At 40.2% G+C, this 27334-nt stretch overlaps 1 protein-coding gene across 2 annotated transcripts in view; it reads left to right on the top strand.

The window, feature by feature from the left end:
• The window catches only part of LOC122789899 (mucosa-associated lymphoid tissue lymphoma translocation protein 1-like), a 696960-nt gene that overhangs the window by 502632 nt on the left and 166994 nt on the right, over positions 1–27334 (top strand). For both annotated transcript variants that reach the window (XM_044057339.1, XM_044057340.1), the window contains exon 12: positions 14150–14301. In XM_044057339.1, the coding sequence (XP_043913274.1) occupies positions 14150–14301 (152 nt within the window). The remainder of the gene's footprint in view (positions 1–14149; positions 14302–27334) is intronic.

Consider the following 27334-nt stretch of genomic DNA (forward strand, 5'->3'; position numbering starts at 1 on the left):
TGGAGAATACGGGAGATTGTTGTCACATGTAGTACACAACCAGTACTTGCCAGAAATTCCTGCATCTCCTTCAGTGTTGCTCTAGGTCTCTTGGCAGCCTCCCTGACCATTTTTTGTCTTGTCTTTTTATCAATTTTGGAGCGACATCCAGTTCTTTGAATGTCATTGTTGTCCCATATTTTCTCCACTTTTTGATGATTGTCTTCACTGTGTTCCATGGTATATCCAATGCTGTGGACATTTTTTTGCACCCTTCTCCTGACTGATAACTTTCATCAATGAGATCCCTTTGATGCTTTGTGAACTGTCTGTGAACCATGGCTTTTGCTATAGCAGGCAACTGAGTATATGTCAGGAAAATCCTACTAGGACAGCTGAACGTTATTTGGGGTTAATCAGAGTCTCTTTAATTGATGGTGGGTGTGTACCCAAGAAGACTGAATACTCTAATTAAATCAAAAGGTGCTTCAACAAAGTAGTAGTTTAAGGTTGTGCACAGTTATGTAACCAGCCTATTATACATTTTTTATTTTTTATATTTTTTCCCCTAACAGATTTGTCTGTTTTTCAATTGAATTGTACAGGTTATAGGTGACATTAAAGGTGGGAAAAGTTTTGAAATGATTTATTGTGGTCTAATTTTTTATATCACAAAAACCTGACATTTTAACAGTGGTGTGTAAACTTTTTATATCCACTGCATTATGAAATGCTAGTTAATGTTTTACATACAAATGATGCAGAGTGAAAAAAATGTAAAAAAGCAGAGACTGTTCTGTGCAAGCTTTTATGGATGGCAACCCAGAGTCAAGAATGTGTCTCACTGTTTTTCTGTTCTAAATCCATGCTTCTTTCATAGCTTCCATTTGGTGTTTCAGAAGTTAATGAAATTGCTACAAAGACTTTCACTCGGTGGGTCTGTATCTTCAGGTGGGAATTATTCTCGTTTTAGGTGAAACAGTACACTGTGCGACAGTTACTCAGCTTTAGGCAGTCCTATCCTATCTTGGGTACATGCATTGATTTGGGGCACAAGTTGCATGTTTCACCTACTTCTGTCCAGGGTTTGTGGTCTGCCATCAGCTGCTAAGGCAGCTGCATAAAGGAGTGTTACATTTTTGTTGTCCTTTGCAGAAACCCTTTCCTCTGTGGTATCTGATTAGCAGGTTTGCTCACCCACCATTCAACCCTGCTGGTTCTAGGGTTCTAGGGCATTAAAGGTAATTTCTTGGAAGACGTTGTTTTTGTAGTTCTCAGCTGTGCTTGCTAGATCAGAGAATTTCATACCCTTATGTTAATGGTCCAGTATCTTTTTTTTTTTTTTTTTTTTTTTAACAAGGAACTGCTGTCCCAATGTTTCCTTCAAAACATTGTTTCCCGTTTACCCCCGAAGCATTCCCAATCATGGCCCTATCTTCTTGCCAGAGTACAATCTAGAAGAGAAATAGTTTTCTATACCATGGATGTTTGCCACTAGCTTAGGTTTTATATGATGTAAGAATATGTGTATAGGAAAATGGACCAGCTGTTCATCTTCAGCACTCCAAAGGAAGTCTCAGTTACCAGGAAAGCATTTTTCACATGAATTTCTACCTATATTGTCATTTGCCATTGTGTGTCTCACTACCTGCTGCTAAATGCTACAATTAAAGCTTATTCCACTATAAAAGTTACTCCTTCTCTGAGTTGTAGACATGTATCACTGGTCCTGTGGACCTTGGTGTGCTCCTTCATCAAGCATTTATGTCTCCATTTTAACTCCAGGAGTCAGGTCTCTCTTGATTCGATGATTCTATGGTGCTTCAGAAATCAGTTTTCTGAACTTGAGCCATGGATATATTTCACAGTACTCCTTTATTTTTAACATAACACATTTTTCTTTCATTTTAGCATCCAAAAAATAACTCTCTCTCTTTTTCTTACAGTTCACTCTTCCCATCTCTTCCTCCTTACAATAACCTTAGTTTTACAGCTGTGCATTTCCAGAATTTCTTTTACAGTAATTCCTCACATCTACATTACAAAACATTCCATAGTACCAACATCAAAATTTGATCCACGTTTTTCTCTTTGCATCTTTGTAATGTCCTTATACTGCCCATCTAAGAATATGTCCTTATACTGCCCATCTAAGAATATGTCCTTGTTTATTTCCCAAAAACAGTCATATGTACAGTCATGTTGAAAGTTTCCAAAACATTTGATCCTCCTACAGTGTGCTCCACTGTGTCCTCTGTATAGCAAATTTTGCATAATGCTGATTCATAAAGGCTACAGTGAGGTGTGAGCCTGGACTGCACCCCACGGGAACAATTTCCAGTTCAGAAACAATTCCACAGTGCTGTACTACAAGGTGGTGCAGCACAGCAGTGGGCCATTTTGTGGCCTACCACAAATGCTAATGAGACATTCCAGGGAAGCATTCTGTGCTAATTAACTATGTGTGCTCTCTGTCATGTAAATGCCTGTGGTAAGGCATTTATACAGCTCAGGAATTCAGAGAATTGCTTGACTGTGTAAGTTACCTTGGTCAGTCGCTGTTAATGAGCATGGCCTAAAGCTTGCTTTCACCCACTGGTTTCAGTGGGTGAGATTGTGTTAGCAGTAAGTCCTGGGGAGTTGACTGGATAGGTAGTGGTAGGGGTATGTGCATGTGTGGGTAAATGCAGAGAGATAAGTGGCCTCAAGTTCTCCCAAGGGTGGATGTGTGTGTGTGCATGTATTTGACTGCATGGATGGTTGCAGTAGTGAAGTGTGTGTGTGTGTGTGTGTGTGTGTGTGTGTGTGTGTGTGTGTGTGTGTGTGTGTGTGTGTGTGGTGTTTGTATATACATGAATGTGTGAAAGTGGTAGGGACTGTCACACCTCCACACTCCCCTAGACTAACTAGTAAATCCTGCAATATGGGGGGGGTGAAGAACACTAGTCACCAGAAATATTGCTTATATCATGTCTTAAAGGCACTTAAAAGATAATAGAACAGTATTTTTCAGCACAAAAGATGTGGACTGGGGGAACACTACACATCAGGGATACTGCTTACATTGGGCCCTAAAGGCACACCCTGAACCCTTAGCACTCACACATATTTGTTTATCCAAGTGTTAGTCCTCAGGGGCTCTATTAGACACCAGGGATACTCCTAACATATTACCTTAAGTCTTTGGAGGAAAAAATGTTAAAAGTATTGACAGAAAAAGTAGCTTGTCAAGCACAGCTTTAACCCCGCACACTAACTAAGTTAAGATAGCAGATCATTTTTTTAAACTAGTAGTAGTATGAAACTCTAATACCTGGCATGATTCAAAAATTGCAATGGCCCACAAGTTATGAGGACATGGCACAAAAAAGGAGCAACATCAGGAGTATTCTGCAAAATCGGGGACAGTTAAGGCAGATGAGGATGTGTGTGTAGGGGAAGCTTTGTGATAAAGCCGAGAGCAACACTAGAGGATATCTGGGAAATTTTTTAAACTATTATTTGAACTCATTTAAAAAGGTTTTACTGCATCAGCTCTACCATCATATGATGCACTTTAGACACTCCTTCTTGTTATTAATCATAACCTCTAACATTATTCACTAACTGTAAGGTGTCATGATTTAGGAGTGTGCGACAAAAATGAAAGAGACACTGCGGACATTCTGTCAACTCAGGGATACAAATAAGATGTATGTTAATGTGTGTGTGAGTCTGTGCATGCTTCTGTGAGACTGAATGGGTGGTAAATGCTCCAGTGCGATGCATGGGCCTCCAGTGTTGACAACAGCAGAAAAGGGCTGATTTGCACTTGCAGTAGTTATGGGTAATTTAGAGAAATGCAAATTAGCAAATGATTAGGTCTTTCCTTATCACAAGCTAACATGTCTGTGAAGTACATTTTACCACATCATGAAAAAAAGCCCCTTTTGGCCACAGCTCATACCACTGTTGATGAGCTTTCTCTGAATCCCATCAATTATCTGTCATTTTACTGTTTATATCACATCTGTCCTTTTACATACAATTTATCCAACATTAATATCCTCAGAAAAGTACTTATTCCCTCACTTCTCTTAACCTTTCCTGCCTCATAAAACATCTTTGTTTCTTTCTGTTGAATTTTCCCAGGGTTGAACATAATACAATTTCTTCATCAGTGCATCATACCAACACTTTCTTTTCATCCCTTGAACCCCTATTTTCATTCTCCTTAACCTCTGCATAGCCGTCCATTTCCTTACTTACACCACTTCATTTCTTTTTTGCGTATGAATACTTAACCACTGTCTTATACTTATTCCACAAAACACAAAATGTCTCCTGTTATCTCTCTTTTCCCTTGTCCCATCTTCATATGTATCCAATGCAAAAGATGCAAAAAAAAAAAAACACTGGAGTGATTAAACCCAACCCACCCTATTTTCTGTTAACAATATAACATCCCTCACTTAATTAGGTTTAGTTTTGAACCCCATATAACTATTAATATCTCTAGTAACATTATTTCTTTACAGGTAGGAAAAGCACGTACTACCTCCCACCCACCTCCTCCCCCATAACTCAACTTTCCTAGCATGTATGCTTGAGTCATATATTCCTTTCTTTAAAAAAGCACATTAACATTTTTCACATCACAGTACTTCTAACTTCCTCTAAAATGTTTTTCCACTTCATTCTCACTTCCTGCTGCCAAAACCTCACACTCAACATACTTATTTCTTGATTAGTTAACTATATATAGTCCTCTGTTTTTGTCACACCCAAAAATCTTTGCTTTTCTCTTTACTTAACGTTATTCCAACCTCTTTTAAAATATGTTCCAGTACCAGAATGCTTTATTACAAAGAATATAGGAAGTAATCACCAAATTATCAGCGTATACCTTTACCTCTTGCATCGCCCATGTTTACTACCCTCAAGTACCACAATATTCATTACTAAAGTAAATAATAATCCACTTATAAGACAACCTTGCTTGATCCCCTTCTACACTTTTTATTCCATCCATTTACTATTGCACTATTCCATGTATGCTCATTTACTGCTTTAAAAATGTGTTTATGTTGTCACAAAAGTATAACTTCTGTTCCTCATGCTTTACACTGTCCATTGTTTTCTGTACATGACACGTTACTACATTTCCATCATCTTCTCTCACTGTGGAATCTATAACTTCCTTTAGTATCAACAGCACATCTTTTATCTTGTTTTTCCTCACTTCCATATATTCCATTATGTACTATTCATCTTATAACCTTAGATAACCAGACTTGTATGATTTTCATAAGTATTTTATAATCCGTATTTCCTAATGATATAGGTTTCCATCTTTTAATACCTTCCCTCTTGCCTTTTCTCTTAAAAATAAACTTTATAACACCCTTACATGGATCTTTACTTTCCACCCTCTGTGTAACCATTTATTTAATACAGTTAAAAAAACAAAAGGTTTTCCTCTTTCCCTAATTTCTTAAGCAAAGCATTCCTTAAATCATCCAGGCCTGGAGAGCTGCTTTCTTTAACTGCATTTGGTGTTTTGTCTAACTTTTCTACTGTTATCTCTTTCTCCAGTTCTTTATTTTGCTCGTCTGTTATTTTTTGTCGCCTTCCATCTCTTCCCGTTTCTTCCATTCTCTCCCTCATACATTTTTTTCACATACTACTTCACTACTTCTAAAATAGCTTCTATTTCTCTCTTTCTGTTTTCATGCTTTCCATTATTTCTTTCATAACTGTATCACCTCTTTTTTTTTTCCTTTAATCATCCACCTCTGCTTATACATCAAGTCCTTTATATTTTTCTTATTTCTCTCACGTATCTATTTCTGTACCCTAACTTTTTCACAACCCCCAACAGTTCTCATATTCTTTAACCACTTATCACCTTTTCCTCAAGTCCCTTACTTCTCTTTCTGCCATCAGGACAATATTTCTATGTATCTGCTTAAATTTCACACACCATTCTGTCCGATTTGTACAAAATGGCCTTATACTTTCATGATCCTCCAACAGCTAACTTATTTCATCTTTCATTACCTGCATGGCATGTACTGTGTGTCCTTTTTTATTTTGAACTTTATTTATTTAGTAGGTTAGTAAATGCAAAAAAAAAAAAAAAAAAAACTGTGTCCTGTCACTTTTTAAATCCATTTGACTTCTTTAGTATAATTTTCCACTTCCCCACTTGTGGCTCATTAGGTGAGAAAAGCCCACTTCCAGTTTTCCTTTTTTTATCTCCATTAACTCTCATGATAATGGTTCATAATTTGTCTTCTTCTACTTCCCCTTCTATAAGAAAAGTCTTTCTTTGCTTATTGTACCTTACCCAGTTTCATGGGTCTATATTAGAACACCGAACTTTCAAAATTTCGAGTGTTCTAATATCGACCCATTTTCAGCGAATGCTAAAAATATCGAAGAAACAGAAAACCAATTTTTTTCCTAGGGAAATAATTTGGTTGTCCGTTTCTGTTGCTTCGGTATTATCAGCGCTGTGGTGGAAAGTTACGGGTCAGGTTCAGGTAAGTGTGCGATTGTGTGGACGTGAGGGTTAGGGCGGGTTAGGTGAGTTAGGGTTAGGGCGCGGGTCAGGTAAGTGCGCGATTGTGTGGACATGAGGGTTAGGGTGGGGTAGGTGAGTTAGGGTTAGAGCGCGGGTGAGGTGACTGTGTGATAGTGATGGATCTTAGGGTTAGGGTTTGGGTTAAGGTAAGTGGATAGTTAATGGTGTATGTATAGTTTAGTGTAGGGTTAGGTGTAAGAGTTTAGGTGTATGTGTGTGGATTGCTGTTTATTTGCTGTGCTTGTGTTGTGTGTATGAGTTTTGGAACAGCAAATTTTTTCCCTAGGAAAAAATTTGCTGTTCTGTATGTTCGATGTAAAATTTTGAAAGTTTGGTGTTCTAATATAGACCCAATTTCATCATATCCATACACATTCTTATATCCTGTATTATTTTCTCAACTTTTTTCCTTATGTTATAGTTAAAATTTCCTACTATTAGTATGTTCATAGTTACCTTCACATATATTTTTTAATTTCCTTCTAAAAGCTCTATCCTTTTTCCCATTATCATGTAAGCATATGCCACAATAAGCCTACACACTCCTCCTTTGCCCCTCTGCCTCTTGCATCTGCAGTATGCACCCTATTTGGTATAACCATTGTCATATCTAGCAGTTTAAAACTTATTTACAGTAGACTCGCTCTTATCTGGTCTCACTGGGACCTGACCTTTGGCTGGATAAATGAATGGCGGGTTAATCAGAAAAAGCATACAAAATAATAATAATAGGTTATAAATCAGCTAGAATAACAGGGTTTGTTTTAGTATGCATTTTTTTAATAATATGAAGTCTAAAACTCAAATGTCTGTCATTATTTAGCCCAGAGAACACAGAAGTGTTGTTCTTCTCTTTTGTCTTTTGCTAGGATTATGGCAGAAATTTGATGACCGGTTAAAAGGGAGTCTACCGTATTTCAGTAGCACTGCAATTCCTGACCAGGTATCATTACCTGGACTCCATACAACCACCCCCACTAGACTTTGTTCTTTTTGTATCCAAGATGCCAGGCTCACATCCTGCGAATACATAAATCTACATTTACTTCTTTACACCAGTTATTAGTACTCTCCTAACTTAATTTCTTATGCTGTTAGCATCCACTTTCATTGCAGTTTGTGACTCTCCTAATTTTAGCGTATTTCTCTAACTCTATTTCCTATTTAAATCCCCCCTCTTCCTATGTACTACCCTGTACATACTTGTGTAACAATTCAAATTTATTATGTATAGGAATGTCATATATGTGCCCCCCTTCCTAGTCTTCCACCACTTCAATTTCTGTACCCTATTCCTCCTTACTCAGCCATTCTTCATTCCATCCATTCCTCCTTACTCAGCCATCCTTCACTCCATCCATTCGTTCTTACTCAGCCATCCTTCATTTCATCCATTTGTTCTTACTCAGCCATCCTTCACTCCATCCATTCGCCCTTACTCGGCAATTCTGTACTCCATTCCTTCTTGCTCAGCCATTCTTCATCCTCTTCATTATCACTTAACACTTCTTGTCTCTATCCCTCATTGCACAGTCACCCTCTTTCCCCAGTTTTCGCTCTGAATCACTATACTGCTGTTTCCTTTTGTAAAATTCCTTCCTCCTCTAATAACATTGGACAGTCGATCCAAAATGTCTGTTTCATTACATTTGCTACATTCCCCACCCCCCATTTTTAACTAAATACGCTTTCCCTCCACATTCTGCATATCTTTTCTTTGCTCATGCTTGAGCTAAATGGTAGTCCCCCCCAAAAAAACCATGATTTTGTCTGCCCCCAATATTTCACATCTTCCCTTTGTCCAACAACATTAATTGGCTTTTGTATATTAGCAGCATTTCCTTCTCAAACAGTCGATGCAAACTGCACCTCCCATACCCCATTCTAAACATTTCTGTCATTGTGTATATTTTTTAAATTTCATGTACAGCATGGTGATATTGTTCAAAGTATGTTCTTAAGTCCATTTTTTCAATATATGCAAAGTGACACAGTCAAGTTTCTTTTTGCTACTAAAGGTCTTTCATGGAAAGAAAACATAGGTCTTTCAGGACTCAAAGAAAGGATTGTCACATTGATTCAGTAGAATTTCCGCCCTAAGAATGAGGATTGATGGCAGTATTAAGTTGCTGCTATACCTACAGTTTTGCCCCATTTCAAGTTTTTAACGTTGCAATTCCATGCAATTAGTGGTAAAAGTTAGTTTATATTAACACAAGTAATGTTTCTTGGCAGATTTGAAAAATATTTGTAAAACTCTAGAGAGAAAAATATCAGTTACAATTTCTTTATTTCTCTCTTAATGCGATAAATCTTTTATTGTTAAAAAGAGTATTTCAATGTTATTATTTTTATGATGGCTGCGCACCTGTGATCATACATGTCATGACATTAGGCACTAACTACATAAATGTGCTGCTGCCTTTACTTGGCAGTTCTTTTTGCCACTTTCACAGTTCAGCTCTTGAACATGGATTTCAACTCTAAAATGCTCATTTATTTGCATGCCATTTAATTTTCTTGGGTAAAAGTTCTAACTTTGAGGAGTATGGTTGAATGAAGCTCTTTGTGGGACCATTCAGCAAATTCTTTTATGACTTCTGGTGGGTAGGTATGAGTTTTGCCGGAGACTGGAATTTGGGACCAGTTGCTTCTAGAAGTAGGACCAGGTAATTCATGGAAGTATGGGTTGCCAGGAGACATGGTTCATCTTCAGCTACTTGGAGGTTGAGTTCCACTCCAGCCATTTCAGCTTCTGAGCCACTAGCTTCCAGTCTGTAGAGCATCTCAAGGTGTTCACACTACCTGTATCTCATTGATCAGCTGGCTTCCTTGTCTGCCCAGTCTGATTATGAGGAATGGCTTTTGAGTCAGCTAGTCACAGATTGTGTTTACCCCAGATAAAAGCCTCTGTTTCTAGTAGCTTCCCTTGACCCATCAGGATTGGTAGTGTTCTTGCTCTGCCACGTAGTATGGTGCACTTTACACCTGGGGTTTATGGTTTCCTCCCTAGTCATTTCCCTATAAGACTGAGGCATGCACTAATGTTTACTTTTTTGTTTCACTCCTTTTTTTCCTCCACTGTCTTTTGATAATTAGCCCCTCTCACCCAGTCAGCCCATTATTTCACCATCCCCAGCTGATGGTTAACTGAAAGGGGTGATCATTAAGACATCCATTAAGGGAAGGTTCAGTTTTTTTGTGCTTTAAACATCAAACCCTCATCTCAATACGTACCAGGTGAATCAATGGGGAGGGGACATGCAATGGGCTGTCCACAAAGGCCCATCCCCTACACTTCTCCAGTGGGCATTCCCTCCAAGCTTCCCTGCCCCCTACTGAGACATATGAAGAGTGTTTTCCCTCATCTTCACCAGGGAAATCACACCACCTGGTGTGCATACAAGTGCATGAAAGCCCCCACCCCCCGGTAGTGATTAGTAGCCCACACCCTTTGACTGCTTGCCTTCTCTGGCTGGCTCCTTCCGTGCTAGAGCCAGTAATCAAACCCAAGCTGCCTGGGTCACATTTTGCACTACATGCTCTGTGCTGATGTCTGAGGTGGATGAAACTTCACAGACCCACAGCATCTCCTTCTCCTTGTGGGATGGCATTGCTTTTAGTGAGGTAATTTGAGATTGGGCTATTGCCTGTACCTTGTCTGGAGTGGTTTGAGTAGACATCCTCTCTTAAGGTCTTTGTTTTCCCTCCTGTGAAAACAGCCTTTGTTGATGTTGTCTTGGCAAACCTGAACATACCCTCAAATTGTTGCTGCTGCTGCTCCAGGTGGGTTAACAGACAGTATTATAATCTAGCAGACTAGAGTAAGTGCTTGTCTTCCCACTCAAACGCTGAGTTCTTTGTAGTCATGGGTAGAGCTTAAAATACCCTAAACTTGCATGCTATCTGATGCAACTAGCAGACAGATTTTTCCAAGAGAGATACAAGACTGACAGGAAGACATATTAATTTTGCCATTTCAGAACTTAAAGTCCCATAACTGTGTTTATCATCTGTCCATGTTTCTGTGCTTAATGGTGGGATGGGGCCCTAGCTGTTTTGAGATCCTCCTTCAGTCTGGCATCAGGGAGGACCTCAATCTCACCCTGAAAATTAGATGGTATGCAGAGCTCACCTGTTTATGTGTTTATTGCCTGCATTAAATACCTTGGCTAAGAATATGAGCACAGAGGTGTACCTGTATTTGTTGGTTGGCTTGAGTAAGACCATCTTTTTTTTTTTTGTAGCAACTTGGACAGCTTTTTGCTAGATTCTCACTTTGACAAATGTGTTCTCTTTGACTATTGTATTTGCCAAGTGGCCTCCCAAAAAGTTGTGGTGTCTGCATTCTACCAATTGACTTCACACTTATTTAGGCTCCAAAAAAGGCATCAGAGGTACCTTAACTGCAGGGACAAGAGTTTTTACTGCTTCCTGCTTCTGGAATGGCTACTTTTTCATACTCTCTTAGTTCAGTCTTTTTTCCATGGGTTTAGAAAGGACAGCTGACTGATTCCAGGAGCACAACCACCTGGAGCAGGGCAGTGGATGGTTGCTTCTGTGAACCCCCTCCCCCTGTGCTGTATTCATGTAAAAACTCCATCTGATTCTTCTTTACCTAGCACTTTCTAAGCTCATGTTTTTGGACCCCTTTATTCTTCATCCTCATTAACCCTCTTGTCTCAGCTTCCTCTAACTTGGTCTTGCACTCTTTTTCTTCTGGTTGCTTCAGCCCTTTCGACCTCTAGCCCCCTTTTTCCCGTTCACTTTAATATTTTTCCTTTCCTATATTCTGCATGTTCATATCTCTGTCGTCCCTTCCTCAAATGTAAAGATCAGATTGGTTTCATGTTAATTTCTTAACTATTAACAACAATCTCTGTTCTCTATTAATGCACAGCTTTATGTTTTTGTATTGAAGTACATTTTACTCAGTATTTACCTATTTAATACTGTAATGTTTTGGCAAAATAGTTATCTTTTGTTAAACCTTTATGTCAATTTTTTTTTTTACTTTTGTGGAGATTTTCTCCCTGGACCTTGTCTGAAAAAGGGCTATTGCTCAGTCAGACATTCCCAGTCAACAAATGTCAAATAAATAAATAAATAAAATATCCATGTGGTTGTATGAGAGGGTTGTGAAATGCACCTGAGTTTCACTACCTGGACTCCATCTCTTGGCCTATGACCTCTTTGCTGCTTCTGTGGCAGTGGGCATCCCTCCTCTTCCTTCTCCTTATGCCATTAGTGAGGTCTTTTGGATGTTTGTGAGGTCAGTTCTTGTCTTCATGTGAGCTACCTCACTGCCTATTTGGATGAGGGGGCTGTGCCTCCATGCCATCAGGGGCTTCCCTTTCATGTATTTTTATGCTGAATAGCCTTGATCTTGCCCACCTAATATTCCTGGGATGGGGGAGTCCATTGGTACCTACTGGGTTCCACTTTTTGTGGTACTTTGAGATGCCTTCACCAGTTATGGGGCTTCCGTTGGATCTCTTATCTTGAGAACAGTCTTCTTGGCTGGTTGGGTGGCTAACTGCCAGTCCAAAGTTTTACTGCACAGGTGTGTGTGTGTGTGTGTGTGTGTGTGTGTGTGTGTGTGTGTGTGTGTGTGTGTGTGTGTGTAGTTCAAGCTCTGTTATCTCAGACACCCTTTATTGTAGGATGCAGCCTTTCCTTGTGGTGCCTTTCATCCCAGCATTGCTAGTAGATAAGTATATAGGGGGGAAAATCTGTCCTTCCCCCATCCCCCACACTTAGTGCAAATCTCACAGTGTCCTGGAGGGATACCTAGCTCCAGCAGTGTTCTGCTGAGCCAGCTTTAAGTCTTCCCTGTAAGGTCCTCTCATTGTCTCCTTTCTTGAAAGTAGTGTCTGGTGCAGAGGGGGTTGCTCAGTGGTGTCCTGTTTTTTTCAGGGTCCCTTTTCTTTGATGGATGGGGCCCCATTTGCCCATCCTTGTTAGCTTCTATTCAGTGCCTGACAAGGAGAGCTTGGAAACTGCTTGAAGGCTTACACTTGCATTCAAATGAGAGTGGATCTCCATGTAAATGGTCGATACCTTGTATTTACTCAGTCAGCCACATGCAGGCATTCTGATTGAGCAACTGTTGCTCAATTTCTTCTTCCTTAGAGATGGTTTGGAAATAGGTCCTGCCCTCGTCCTTTGTGAAGTGAGCAGAATAGAAACCTACACTGACTGAATGGTGGCCTGTTTTGGTGTGGGCCACCACTACAGTAGACAGGCATGAGTGCCATGTTTGGAATCCCTTAATCCTGTGTTGCAGGAGTTCAACTAAGAATTCTTCCACTGATTGTTACTCTACCTCCTCTGAGTATCCGCAGCACATTGAAATTGGAGGCTGCCCTGTTGCGCTTGTGGGGCACCCCTTCTTTGCCTACTTCTCTTGAGGAATTGGTCCCATCCCTGGTTAGGCAATTATCAGAATTTCTTTAGATGAATGAGAAGCAGAAGAAATTATGGGTTGCCTCCCTCCTTGAGAGTACATCTCCAGGGAGAATGGGTTCTGGAATAAACTTGTTCATCTTGAGGCTCCATTGGAGTCGGGGTCTTTATGTTTTCTCTACCTCTGTCTGGTGGCATTTCAGGCTCTTAGCCAGTTCACCCAGGCTATGTTCTATTTCTGTTCCTTTGAGTAGTTGCCTCCAGTGCTTGTTACTGTGGCCATTTGATCAGTGGTAGCTACTTCCCAGACAGCCTCATCAATTTGCAGCCTCGGAGTCAGGACTTTTAGCTTGCCCTTGTCCATGCTCTGCATTCTAGCTGATCTTGGTGTGGTTCTCTGGCTCCTCCTGCCCATATGGTTTTACTACTTGGGACAACACAACCACTGACCCCCCCCTTGATAAGGGTCATCAATATTACATGTAATAGATACATTCTCACTTTGTCAGTCTACAAAGAGAACTTTCCTTCTTAAGTTTTAAATACCTTTCCTCTGTCTCCCTACTGGTAGGCAGTTGTTTTCCCCAGTGTCCTCATCTGGTGGGGTCTCTGTGTTGTAAGTTAGGCAAATATGTACTTGAATATCACTTGCTATTATTGAGATCGCCAAATTTTGTTATTATTCATGACGTACAATAAAATGATTACTGATGGCAAAGGGGTACATCAGCAGGCGGGTTGGGGGTTGGTATAACAATTAAGGAGTTTACCTCACAGATGCAAGATACAGGTTATGACTCATCTTTGAGGGGAAATTGGCTAAGTTTAAAATGGCTTCCAAGGGCAGCTAGAATAGTACTTACCTATAAAACTGAATGTACTACATAGTCAATGCATGATATCACAATATACTCGTTCACATGTACACTTGTGCACAAATAAAGAAACTTCCTGAAAATTATGCTGAATGCTGATTTGTGGAGAATTTAAACCCAGTTGTAGGACTAACAAGTTGGTCCTCTTTTCATGTCAACTAGTATGGTAAAAATATATCTTATTATTTTTTGTTAATCCTTATCATTCTGAAGTTGCACAATTATTATATGCTTTTAACTTTAATTTTCTTATGATGTTAGTGCAATATGACCTTAATATCACTGTAATTTTTGGATTTTAAGTAATCTACTTTTCATTTCTCAGAGTTCCCTAAAAAGAAAACTGTCCAGTTTCCCTCTGGAGTGCAGGTGGAGCTTAGTTTCAGTGCTGTATTCTCTAATCTAATGCACGTATTTGCAAAAACGAAGATTACTCCCAATGTTTCTGATTGTAGAGTCCTCATGTTCAGACCCCCAGTAAGTACATCACTTTTGCATTTATCATATTTGTGTTTAAGATATATTACCGTGAGACATCCTTCATTAATGGCATACCTTTAACATTCGTATGCACTTAAATTTGTTTTTCTCTCTTTGCAATAGTCTTTGGTGGTACATTTTTGAAAGTGTCAGATATATATAAAAAACTGAAATGTAACATAAAGATGTCTAGATTCCTTGAATCTTTAGACTAACTATGGTTGTGCCTTTTAACTGCTAGATTTTGTACTGCCACCTGTAACAAGTATTAAGAGGAATTAAAAAGTATTTATCATTGGTGGATGTTTTACAGAACTTTGTGCATCGTGTGGGAAGTCATTGTATAATCAATTCTGATAATGCAGACATAACAGTAACTGTATTTCTCAGGTGTTATGAAGTAATGCCATCATAAAAAGGTTGATATCAAAATGTTAAATTGCCAGTTGGTTATATGGTACAGAGGAATGAGGCCTTACTATGACCCAGATGGCCAGGGGCAGACAACTGAGTTTCCAGGAGATGAAGGAGCCAGTGAGGGTAGAATTGGCAGTTGATGTCATCTTGCCTGTCCTGGTGAGAAGCAGACAGCCTGACCCACTACAGTGATGGCATACAACATGTGGGCTGGGGGCATGCAGTCAGCTTTGCCAAGCCATAGCCAGAGAATGTGCATGCTCACAGTAGAAAGCTTATTAGGCCTTCACCTCTGCAAGCCACACGTTAGCCACCAGGGGAGAGGTTAAGGCCTTTAACCAGAAAATTTCAATAGCTGCCTAGATGATAGCCTTCTGTGATCAGATGTTACTCCACAGGGGAACAAATGAGCTGATCATTTATTGGATGGCTAACAGTTACCAGGCAGTAGGGATATAAAGAAAAAAAAAAAAGAGGAAAGTTAAATTACTAGTATCACAAGACAATATTCATAACTCACAATACATTATTTTCTGAACATAACAGCTGAGAATGTTGAATTCCAGCAGTGAGTATTTAAATGTGTAAAGTGTTGCTGGATACAGAGCAGCATGGTAGCACAGGTGTTACCATTGCTGTCTCACAGAGATTGGTTATCTAGTTTGATTCTCAAATGGGGTGTTTCTGTATGGTGTTGGCATGTCCTCCTTGTGTCCACATGGTGATTTCCTCTCAGGTCTGAAAAACATGAATTAAGTTAATTGGTGGTCTTGTAAATTACCCACAGGTGTGTCTGCCATGTTTGAGTATTTAGGTTTGTCCCATGGTATACAGACATCCTATCTAGAACTACTTTTCCAGTTTTCATCTACTTATTGTTTGGATACACTCTAGTTTGTCCATGACCCTGAAATGGATAATATAGGTCATTGTTAGAAGGGAAAGGGTGCAGAATATCATTTTAGGATGCAAATAGTATTTTGATTTGTATCTAAAATTGTCTTTTGTCAGATGTATTCAGTGCTGTGAACAGATGTGTATATTGGATGTTCATATAAGATTCTGGGTATTTGAAACAGCAAATGAAGGCTGATTATTTTTCCATATCAGCTGTCAACATAACAATTATAAGCAAGGATTAATGAGGAATTTATTGACATTCTCAATTCCTGAAAAGATGGCAATTTGAAATTATGAGCTGGCTCTAGATTTGTGAAGAAAGTGGTATCATGTAAAAACGAATGCAGCAGTGTGTGTGTGTGTGTGTGTGTGTGTGTGTGTGTGTGTGTGTGTGTGTGTGTGTGCGTGCAAACCAGACTGGGAGAGAGTGTGAAGGATAAAAGATAAAGAGGTACAAGCTGACACTAAATTTGTGGGATAAAATTGTGGGGGTGGTTGGCTATAGATATTAATTTAAGGTAAAAAAAAAGGCACTCACCCTACACATGGACTGTTTTCCTGCTTATCTTCAGGAAGACGATACCGTAGTATGTATTGCAAGTCCTCCAGGTTTAGTAGGAGCTTCTTCCCACATGCTGTCAGACTGTTGAACTCTACAATATATCAATAGCTGGTGACCAGAACAATCAGTAGTACTGCTATCTTCTTGTGCAATACCTACATCAAGCTGCTTTAAAAGTGCAGTCAATAGTGATTCAACATTCTGTACAATATACTTATGCCCTTCAATATCTTCGGTGTACTCTGTGCAATAATTGCTTTTCTACATGTGCAATGTTTGACGAGAGCTGCTACCAGTGTTATAGACGTGTGACGCCCGTGCCCTGGCCCAACAGTCAAGGAGCCTCAATCCTCACCACTAATACCACTAGAGGACATCTCATATGAGTGGAAAGGATAACATATACACACAGTAAAGTGCAATTTCCCTTAAGAGCACACAGAGATCACAGTCAGTTCGGAGATGATCGCTCCCTTGCTCCCCAGGTCCCCAATAAGACTCCCCACTGGCACAGCTATAGGGTCCAGATCTCAGCCTAGCTGGGCAAGCTAAAATCTTTAGCACCCTCTCTGTCCAACCAGTGCTTTGTGTCCCTGCCCAAGTAGCTGACACACACGCTTTGAGATAAGTCTCTACAACCACACAGACACTCCTGGGGAAGGCTGGCACAGGTTCTTCAGCTGTGGCCCTTTTACCCAGACTATATGGTAGTAATTACTGCCACCACCCAGCTAATATTATCAGCTACCCAAAGGCCCTTAAAAGGGTGTCCAATTATTACTGTGCAATATTATTATCCAATTGGTAAGTGTGACTAATCAGTCAAGGCTTATTAGAGTGGCTTTGTACAATAAACTCTATAAATATGCAATGTACTCTAGAGCTTAACTTATCTCTACACAAACCAGCCACAGTTAAAAGGTTTTAAAATATTTAATAATAAATAATTAAAACCACAAGACAATACTTTCTACTACACAGTCAGTGCTAGTCAAGAGAGTTCAGAGATCACACAGAAATACTTAAAATAAATCAGTAGTACAGTTCTGACATCACAGAAAAACACTTAGTCTAATATTTATAGTTTTAGCTATTTCTACAAGAAAACACACTTCTAAGATAACTTAAGACACAGGCAGTGCTGTAGGTTGGATGTTCAGACAAATTTGCTTAATAACCTCTGGTTCTCACTGGTTAAATTTAAACTCCAGTTCTGCTAAACATTACATCATCTTTTACATCTTCCTGGCGTTCCCAGGCTGACAGAAACTACATTTATATTCTTTTACACTTAGAGCAATAAAGGACATTCCACATTAGCCTTAAAACAATAGGCAGGAAGCCTTCATCTAGCCAGACTGGAGCCAACTTGTAAAACATCAAAGGCAGTGATGAAATAATTTTAATTTCAAAGGACCAACAAGAAATGCTTGACTTAGCTTTCTTTACAGCGGATGGCAATGTTGCCACATTGTTTTAAGTTCAACATTCATATTTACAAATGATAGAATTATCTGTAAAATTCTATCTGGCTAGGCTGGCAGCCTTTACTCATCTCTACCAGTCTTCACAAGAGGTATCTCAGATCTTGTCAGTCTTGTTTAGTATATGTATATGTTACTGTGCTGTTATATGTACTATATATGTATATATAAACATACTGTTGTTATTCACTGTAGTTGTATGTGATATATGCACTTGGAACTGAAGCAACGTAATTTCGTTTAACTCACACTGTGTGTGGATCTGAATGACAATAAAAGTTTACTTTGACTTTTGACTTTGACTAAAATATGTGGTATTGTTTGCAGCAGTTGCTTGGATCACAGTGATTGAATGAATACGGGCATGGTGAGCAGAGTCATGAAATGGCACTTGCAGAAAGGTGCACATGGCCCTGAGGGTGTTCTGGATAAGTGGCTCTTGTGTAAATGTGCCTTTACTTCTGTATATGCATGTGTGTGTAGGTATATGCTTGGACATATGTGCATGTGTATCAATATCTACAATATCTATACCTGTCTCTCGTGCTCACTGTCTCTCTCTGTCTGTCTATATAGAGCTATGTCAGATGATTGAGTTTTCAGAAACTCAGAATTCATATGGACGAGACCATATGATCGAGTTTCCAAAAACTTGAATATAAAAACAAAAAAAATCAAAATTTTTTTTTATGTTTATGCAGGGGAGCAAGCCCCACTGCCCCCCGCCTCCCTGCAAATTACATATACCAACTCAGAGATTGCACTACAGTGAAGAAAAGGGTAAATTTCTTGATCCTCGCTGTACTGCAATCTCCATTCAAAAGCTTTGAGTTTTCAAAAACTCAATCATATGGTCTCGACCACATAAATTTTTGAGTTTCTGAAAACTCGATCAACTGATAGGGATCTATATATATATATATATATATATATATATATATATATATATATATATATATATATATATATATGAGTCTGCTTGATATGGCAGAAATTTCAAAATGTTGAAATTCATATGGCCGAGAACATATGATCGACATTTGAAATCTCGACCATACAAGTAAAACACATAGCACAAAAAAACTTACCTTAACTTTGCCCCCCCCCTGCACCCCCACACCTCCTGGAACATAAATATCCCAACTCCGAGATCGCACTACAGTGCAGAAGTGGAAATCTTTCCATTCTGCACTGTAGCGTGATGCCGGTTCCCCATGGTCGGCATTTCAAATGTCGATCATATGGTCACGGCTATATGAATGTCGACATTTTGAAATGTCGACCATTCAAAGGGGACCCATATATATATATATATATATATATATATATATATATATATATATATATATATATATATTTATATATATATACACACACACACACACACACACACACACACTCACTCATGATGTGTGTGTAAACTACACTGGGAGGGAGAGTGAAGGAAAAAAGATAAAGAGGTACAAACTGACACTAAATTTGTGGGATAAAATTGTGGGGTGGTTGGCTATAGATATCAATGTAAGGTAAAAAAAAAAACAACTTAAGGTATACAGAGAAGACAGAAGTTACAAACATATAAAGTAAATATAAATGTTGTGGAGATTAAGGGGAGGGGGCACTGTGCTTGTCAGCCATAACCATTTTCAAAAAGGAAGGAAGGAATATCTCTGCCTAGTAAGAGAATAGGGCAGACATACAAAAATAATGTGGAATTGTTGAACTGCGAAAAAGAGCATAGGAACTAGTACATGAAACTAAAGAGATCACAGACAAGAGGAAGGCAAGCTTAACTCATGTAGGAAGGAGAAGAAAGAATATAAGCAATACAGATGTGAATATATAGCAAGAGAAGCACATGAGAGATTGGCAAAACAAACCTTAAATACAATTATTAATACCCAAGAGTAATATACTGAACTGCAGAAAAGAAGTACTTTTTTCTCACCAAGAGAGAACATGAGACAAAAAGAGAGGAGCATGGAGCAGAACATATGGAATGTAAACAATAAAAAGTTTGTAGTTTGACTGGTCCTGGAGAAAATAAATGCAGCTCCATTTCTATGATTTTTATTTTTTAATTGTATGCATGCATGCAAACATTTTTGTTTACTTATTAACTTACTTGCATACTTTCTCTGTAAGCCTCGGTAGAACACTGATCCAGATGGACCTTTTTCACATTCATCCTAGGGTTACAGCAGATCAGGTAAGAATCATAGTAGCGGCGGTTTACAAAGAAAGTGTGGTTGGAACTGAACAGCAGACATTACAGATATAGTTAAATGAACATACGTAATGTAAGAGAGCACAGTCATTGTGGTAGTGTTTATGCTATGTACAACTGTAGCAGTTTTACAGAAGTGTCAATAGAATGGTGAACAGTAAGGTAATACCATCTATTGGAGAAAAGGATGAGATGACAGACAGAAAGAGAAGAACGAAGTGGACTGCAATGGATTTGAAAAGGAATGGGAGAGAAGCAGATAAAACATTTGTACGTGTCTTATTTGTGTAAGTTAATAGTAGTTGAGAATGTAGAAGATAGTTTTTCTAGGATTAGTTGTTAAGCTTTCCTTCTTGATGACACTTGTATTGTGGAAGCACTTTCACTTTGTAAGTTTATATAGCTAGCTTTTGTACTTCAAGACAGAGTTTAGTGTAGGAGTCTGTGGAATTTGTGTTTGTAAGGATGGAGGGATTCTCATGCTTAAGGAGCTAGAAATGAGAAATAGTGATCTGTGGAATGTAGTTTAATTTTGTGTGGGATGGGGTGGAACTGATACTGGTCAGGATATTAGATTGTAAAGGATGTTTCCCTCAGATAGTCTGCCAGCAAGAAGGAGAAAGAGCTTAAACTGAAAAGTCTGTAGATAGACAAGGGAAGCTGTTAGTAGCATTGATCTGTGCTCAACTGGTAGCCATTTTGCCTTAGAAAGTGTGCAACAGTGCTGCTCTCTGAATTGTGAAAGGGTTACATATGTGTGTGGTATTTGGAATGTTTTTTTTTTTCTTGCAGCTATATTTAAGTGTCCATGCTCTAGTAGTGATAGAAGGGCCCCTTTATTAATAACTGTTCTTCCTGCTACAAAGAAGTGTGAGATTTTTTTTTTTAGGCTGGAAGAGGAAGTTGTTTACTTTCACTTTAGTTACTTGTAGACAATGTTAAAATGCAATGTCTGTATCTAGCCAAATGCCAAAGTATCTAAATATTCCTATGTCTGAAGGTTGTTGTAGTGAATATGTATGCCTGCATTTGTATATGGACAAAGTACAGGCTTCATTCCAGCAGAGTAGAGAACTGCCATTGTCATCCCCTTGCACAAAGGTGGTGCTACTACTGACCCTGGAAACTATCGCCCCATTAGCTTGACAAGTCTAATCTGTAAAGCCATGGAGAGTATTGTTATGGATCTCAAACAAGGACATAGGTAATCTCCAAGCACTTGACCCCACCCAGTTCGGATTCGTCAAGGGCAGATCTTGCCTGTTGAACCTGGTTGATTTCTTTCAGACTGTTTCCAAGGTCCTGAATGAAGGAGAGTCAGTACATACAGCTTACCTTGACTTTGCCAAGGCCTTTGACACAATCCCCCACTCAGGCATCATCAAAAAGCTAACACAACTTGGCGTAAATCCCTATCTCATCAGGTGGGTGGCCAACTGGCTCACCTACAGGACCCACAAGGTTAGCAGACCTGTCACTAGTGGAGTTTCCCCAGGGATCTGTCCTGGGACTCCTACTGTTTGGCATCTACTTCTCAGAGGTCCAGGCAAAGACAAAAGGCCTGTGACTGACCAAGTTTGCCGACAACTGTAAGTTGGGTGCTGTCATTGACTCCCCAAATCATGTTAACATACTACAAGAGGGTCTCACAGCAACTAATGACTGGTGCCAAAATCATGGCCTCAAGTTAAATGCAAAAAAAGTATCATCATAGGTTCATAGGTAGGTACTAGGCTATCGGCCCAGCCAAAAAGGTACCCTGGCTTTTGCCACCCAAGAAAATTATTTTCCTGTGCCACTGTTGAGCAGAGCCACAGAGGTGATCCCCGGGGTGAATTTCCTATTTCCCATCCAGTCATCAAGATTTTTCTTGAAGAGTGCTAATAACGAGCTTTGTGTGATATAGATAGGTAGTTTATTCTATCTATCATTTGGCAAAAACGCGGCCCTAACTGATTACCACATCAACACCAACCCCCTAAGTACACAACCTGTGGAGAGAGACCTGGGTAATCAGGTTGAAAACAATCTCACATTTGACCATCAGGTAGCGGCAGTGGTCAGAAAAGCCTTTTACTTGGTTCATCTCATAAGTAAAGGGATTGCATCCAGAAAAAAGGAGGTTATTACTTCTCTATACTCCACCCTCATTAGACCAATAATTGAGTATAATGTCCCTTTTGGTATGTACCTCTCCAAACATCTTCAGCAGCTGGAAAGGTGATAGAAATACCTCACAAAGAGAATCCATGGCCTCCAACACCTGTCCAATGCGGACAGGCTGAAATAACTATCACTCTACTCAGTATTGTACACATTGCTCAGGAGTGATCTGTGTCTCACCTACAAGGCAATCTCAGACTCTGCCCTACTAGAGATGCTCCATATGCACAAGTCTAACTCCTCGTGCATTACCCGCTCAAAAGCCCTGAATCTAATATGCAAGATCAACAAAACCTGCTGGAGAGGCAGGTTCATCTCCAACAGGTTGCCCCATCTCTGGAATAGACTTCCCATACATGTCAAACAGAGTACCTTGCTAACCCTCTTCAAGAGCAACCTTGATGAGTGGATGAGAAACAAAAAATCTGTCCCAGGAGTTCCACCTGTGTCCATTATTGATAGGGGCAACAGGTACTGACTGAGGTTTCTATTCTGGGGATAAACTCTTGGCTAGAATTGTAATGGCCCCAGGGCCATTAACCTAATAACCTCCTATGATCCTGTATATCTATGCATGTATACACACACACACACGCACACACACACACACACACACACACACACACACACACACACACACACACACACACACACACACACACACACACACACACACACACACACACACACACACACACACACACACACACACACACACACACACACACACACACACACACACAATTTCTTTGTTAATGAGCAGACAAATTACATTTTCCTCAGTTCTTGCTAGACATATTAATTTTAAAATAATACATGATATGGAAATATTTTAATATTACAAGTTGTGTTGCTTGACATTATGTCTCACAGATGATTTGTAATTTGGAAACGATTATCAAAACAGATTTTGCCTTTTTTAAACCAACTTTAGGGCCAAATTCTAAAAGACCTTATCTCGGTATAAGTTACTTATGTTTGTGTAAATCTCCCCCATTTTTAAAAGGCTTGCTCTCGCTGCAAGTGACCTACTCCAGTGTGAGGAGTCTTTTCAGGTCCTTACATGTAGAACTCTCAACTCTCATTAGGAAACTGATCACAGGAGGTAGTGCCAAAGTAATTCAGTACGTAGTGATCTATGAAATGATTGGTATTTCATTTACCTGTGCAATTCCAGCATTTTATTGGAAGAGAAAGCAAAAAAAAAAAAAAAAAAAAAAACACATATACTGCACTTCATTTGTTCTTCAAGGATGTGTGAGGGGTAGCCCATGTTGCTGCTGCACAGATATTATCAACTGCCCCTATCATTTCTATGTTGCACAAATAACATGCACAGAGATTGTGAAATAACGGTAACAACCACAAAGCCAGTAAATCCAAAAGGTTTATTAAAATGAAAAAAATGTTAAGATTCTCTAGAGCCTCACCCCACTGGCCTTTGAAGAGTCATTTAACAAGCTAAAAACATGTTCTTAAAAAAGAAGTTATGCACTCACCATCATGTTCCATGTTTGTAGTCCATCTCGCCCTTCATTCTTACATATGGGTTCCGACTCTGCCTTTTTGCAAGCTCAAAGTCTTTTAGTTGGCTCGTGGCTATGTAGGTATCCCATGGTGCACCAGTACAATCCCCAGATCTTGTTTGCTGCTAACTATAGAGAGAAAGAACAAAATCTATGCAGAAAGAACTCAGTAATAAAAGGTAAATAATAAAATAAAACTTTTTAATAAAAATGTTTCTGTCTCCAGATCCTTCCAGGATGGAGGTAGGAGGGTGGGTTCGTAAGAATGAAGGGTGAAGTGGACTACAAATATGGAATGTTATGGTGAGTACATAACTTCTTTATGTTCTGTAGTCCTATCTCGCCTTCATTCTTGCATATGGGACAGTGTCCCTAGCACCTTATTCTTGGGTGGCTCACAGAAAACTACTCCTGAGTACCACGGAACCAAAAGAGGCTCTACCCCTAGAGGTCAAATCCAATTTGTAATGAGTAATAAATGTGTGAGGGGTAGCCCATGTTGCTGCTGCACAGATATTATCAATTGGAACCCTGGCTTGAAAGGGTGCAGAAGTAGACTGAGATCTCGTGGAATGAGCCTTAACTTTGAAAGGTAAAGGCTTACCATCAGAAGAATAAATGTAGGATATACAACTGGAGATCCAATTAGAGAGGGTCACTTTGGAAACCAGGAAACCTAATCTGGAGTCGGACAAGAAAACAAATAATTGGTTTGACTTCCTGAATTCCTTGGTCTGGTGTAAATAAAACCGTAATTGTCTGTGAATGTCCAACTGATGGAATCTGTATTCTGCTGCGTTGGAATGATGAGGGAAGAACACCGGAAGCTCTATAGTTTGGTTCAAGTTGTTATGGGAACAGACCTTGGGGCCAAGGATGGATTAGTATGAAGAGATACTCTGTCTTTGTGAAATATCAGATAAGGGCGTTTGACAGACAGTGCTTGTAACTCTGAAACTTGTCTAGCAGATGTGATTGCCATCAGAAACAAAGTCTTCCAAGACAGAAATTTCAAAGGAGACGAATGAGCTGGCTCAAAGGGTGGAGACGTTAATTTGGACAGAATGAAATTCAAATCCCATGAAGCAACTGGTTCCTGAAAGGGAGGTCTCAACAAAGTGGCACCTTTAAGGAAGGTCTTACACAATCTATGTGACATCAGATTGGACTCCTGTTGACCCAAATGGAAATTTGAAATTGCTGCCAACTGAACCCTAATTGTGGCAGCAGCAGAGCCCTAGTGAAAAAGTTCAGACAAGAATTCCAATACCACTGGAATAGATCCAGTATAAGGGTCAACATTCCCTTCCTCAGCCCAGATAGAAAACCTTCTCCATTTACTGGTACATAACTTTCTAGTGGAGGATTTATGAGAAGATGTAAGAATATGAGTCATAGAGGATGAGAAATCATGAAGCCTGACTAGGGATGGAACTAGAGCAGCCAAGCTGTCAAATCAAGGGTGTGGAGGCTGAGATGAAGAGAGCCTGACATGTGCGTCTATAGATCTGGCACTGGGTCCAGAGTCCACAGGTCGTCTAATAGGTGAGGCCTGAGTAAAGGGAACCAGACCTGATGAGGAAAGTAAGGAGTGATGAGGATCAATTTGCTTCCCAGCAATTTCACTTTCTGAATAACCTTGGATATGAGAGGAAAAGGCAGGAAAGCATAAAGGAGACCCAGGGGCCAATCGTAAACAAGTGCATCTTTCGGTAACTCCCCCAGAGGGGGGATGAGGGAGAAGTAGCTGCTGCATTTGGAGTTGATCAGGCTGGCAAAAAGATCACAGCAAAGCTGTCCCCATCTGCTGAAAATTTGTTACCCTATTTCCTGCTTCAGAGACCACTCATGAGGCATCAAGATTGCCTGGCTGAGTTTGTCAGCTATCACATTGGTTGTCCCCAGGATGTGCATCACCACAAGAAAGCGCTGGGAAGATATTGCCCATTTCCAAACCCGAATGGCTTCTCAACAGAGTGGGTATGATCTGGTTCTGCCTTGTTTGTTGAGATACCATACTACCGAAATGTTGTCTGATTGTATTGCAATCGTCCCAAGAGGAAGAAAGTCGTGAAGTCCTTGCAATGCCAGAAGCACTGCCCTCATCTCTAGAACACTGATATGCAGGTGAGCCTTGTGATCTTGCCATGTGTCTTGGACAGTCCTGCCTACATAATGCCACACCCCACCCTATCTGTGAGGCATCCGTGGTCACAGTGGCAACGGATTGGTGAGGGAAGAATGGGGTGCATGTCGTTAACTGGTTGGGTTGGATCCACCAACGGAGGTCCTTCTTGCAAGATTATGTTAACAGAATGTGGTGGTTTAGAGGCAGTTGTTGGAAGGACCACTGGGATGACAGAAGCCATTGAAGAATCCACATGTGTAGTCTGGCTAAAGGCACTAGTAGTATGGTGGAAGCTATGGTCCCTAGAAGTTTCAAAACAATCTTTGCCTTGACTTTTCAGAGAGGGAGAAGACGATGAAGTTGTTGTACAAGATTCTGTGCCCTTTCTACTGGAAGACGAGCCAATATGGCTACTGTGTCTATTTCTGCACCTATAAAAGTCACAACTTGAGAGGGCGATAAGGCAGATTTTACCCAATTTATAGTAATCCCCAACTGGGCACAAAGTTGGATAGTGGCAGATGCCTGGTGGGGGCGGTCAGGAGCCAATCATCCAGATACGGAAACACTTGGAATTCTAGACGTCTCAGGTGAGCTGTCACTCCTGCCATACACTTGGTGAACACCCTGGGGGCTGTGGTGAGACCAAAGGGCAGAGCACGAAACTGGTAGTGACTGGCTCCCAGCCGGAAGTGTAGATGACTCCTCGATGCTCTGATCATATTTATATGGTAGTACACGTCTTGGAGGTCTATTGAGCACATCCAAATGTCTTTCGCTAATAAAGGGAGTATAGACTGCAGTGTCACCATCCGGAACTTGTCCTTCTTTACGGATTTGGTTAATTTGCTGAGGTCCAAGATGGGCCTCCAGTCCCCTGTACATTTTGGCACTAAAAAGAATCTGGAGTAAGTTCCGAATCTTACTTGGTCTGCGGGGACGGTTTGGATGACTCTGTTTGTGAGCAACTTGTTCACTTCTACAGTTGCCTGACCCCTGTGATTGGGTGGAACATCCGGGATCCTCTTGGGGATATGAGGTGGGAGAGAAAAGGGTTTGGAGTAACCTCTGTTGATAATTCTCTGTACCCATCTGTTTCGAGTGATACTTAGTCAGGCTTCCGGATACAAAGAAATGTGACCCCCGACCTGCTCCAGAGAAGCACAGTCAGGCCCCACATCAGGAGCACTGGTAAGGCCGGCCCCAAAATGAATCGCAGCATCCCTGGTTTTGCAGTCCACCCCTGCTGCTATGCGACATCTACCATTCACTCCTCCTCTTCTGCCTCTGAAGGAGGAGTCACCCTGTGCATCCTGGAAAAACCTCTGGGACTTCTTGAACCACACTTTACCACCTCTCTGACCCTTGGGATATGGTCTAGAAGGGATGGTAAAACTTACTCCCATGGCAGAGAGTGTTTTCCCTTCTTGCTCGCACCAGGTGAGTGCGTCCTTTACCATAGGTCCAAATAATGAAGAACCATCAAAGGGGGCATTGGTAAAAGTAGACTTGAATGACTCCGCAAAATTACACAAGCGCATCCAGGAGTGCCTCCTTAGGGAAACTCCTGAACCCGCTGCCCTGCTCGCTCCATCGGATGCATAAGAGATCAGCCTCATGGAC

This window comes from Protopterus annectens, chromosome 15.part0, assembly GCF_019279795.1.
Source record: "Protopterus annectens isolate FY-2018-M chromosome 15.part0, PAN1.0, whole genome shotgun sequence".
Lineage (NCBI taxonomy): Eukaryota > Metazoa > Chordata > Ceratodontiformes > Protopteridae > Protopterus > Protopterus annectens.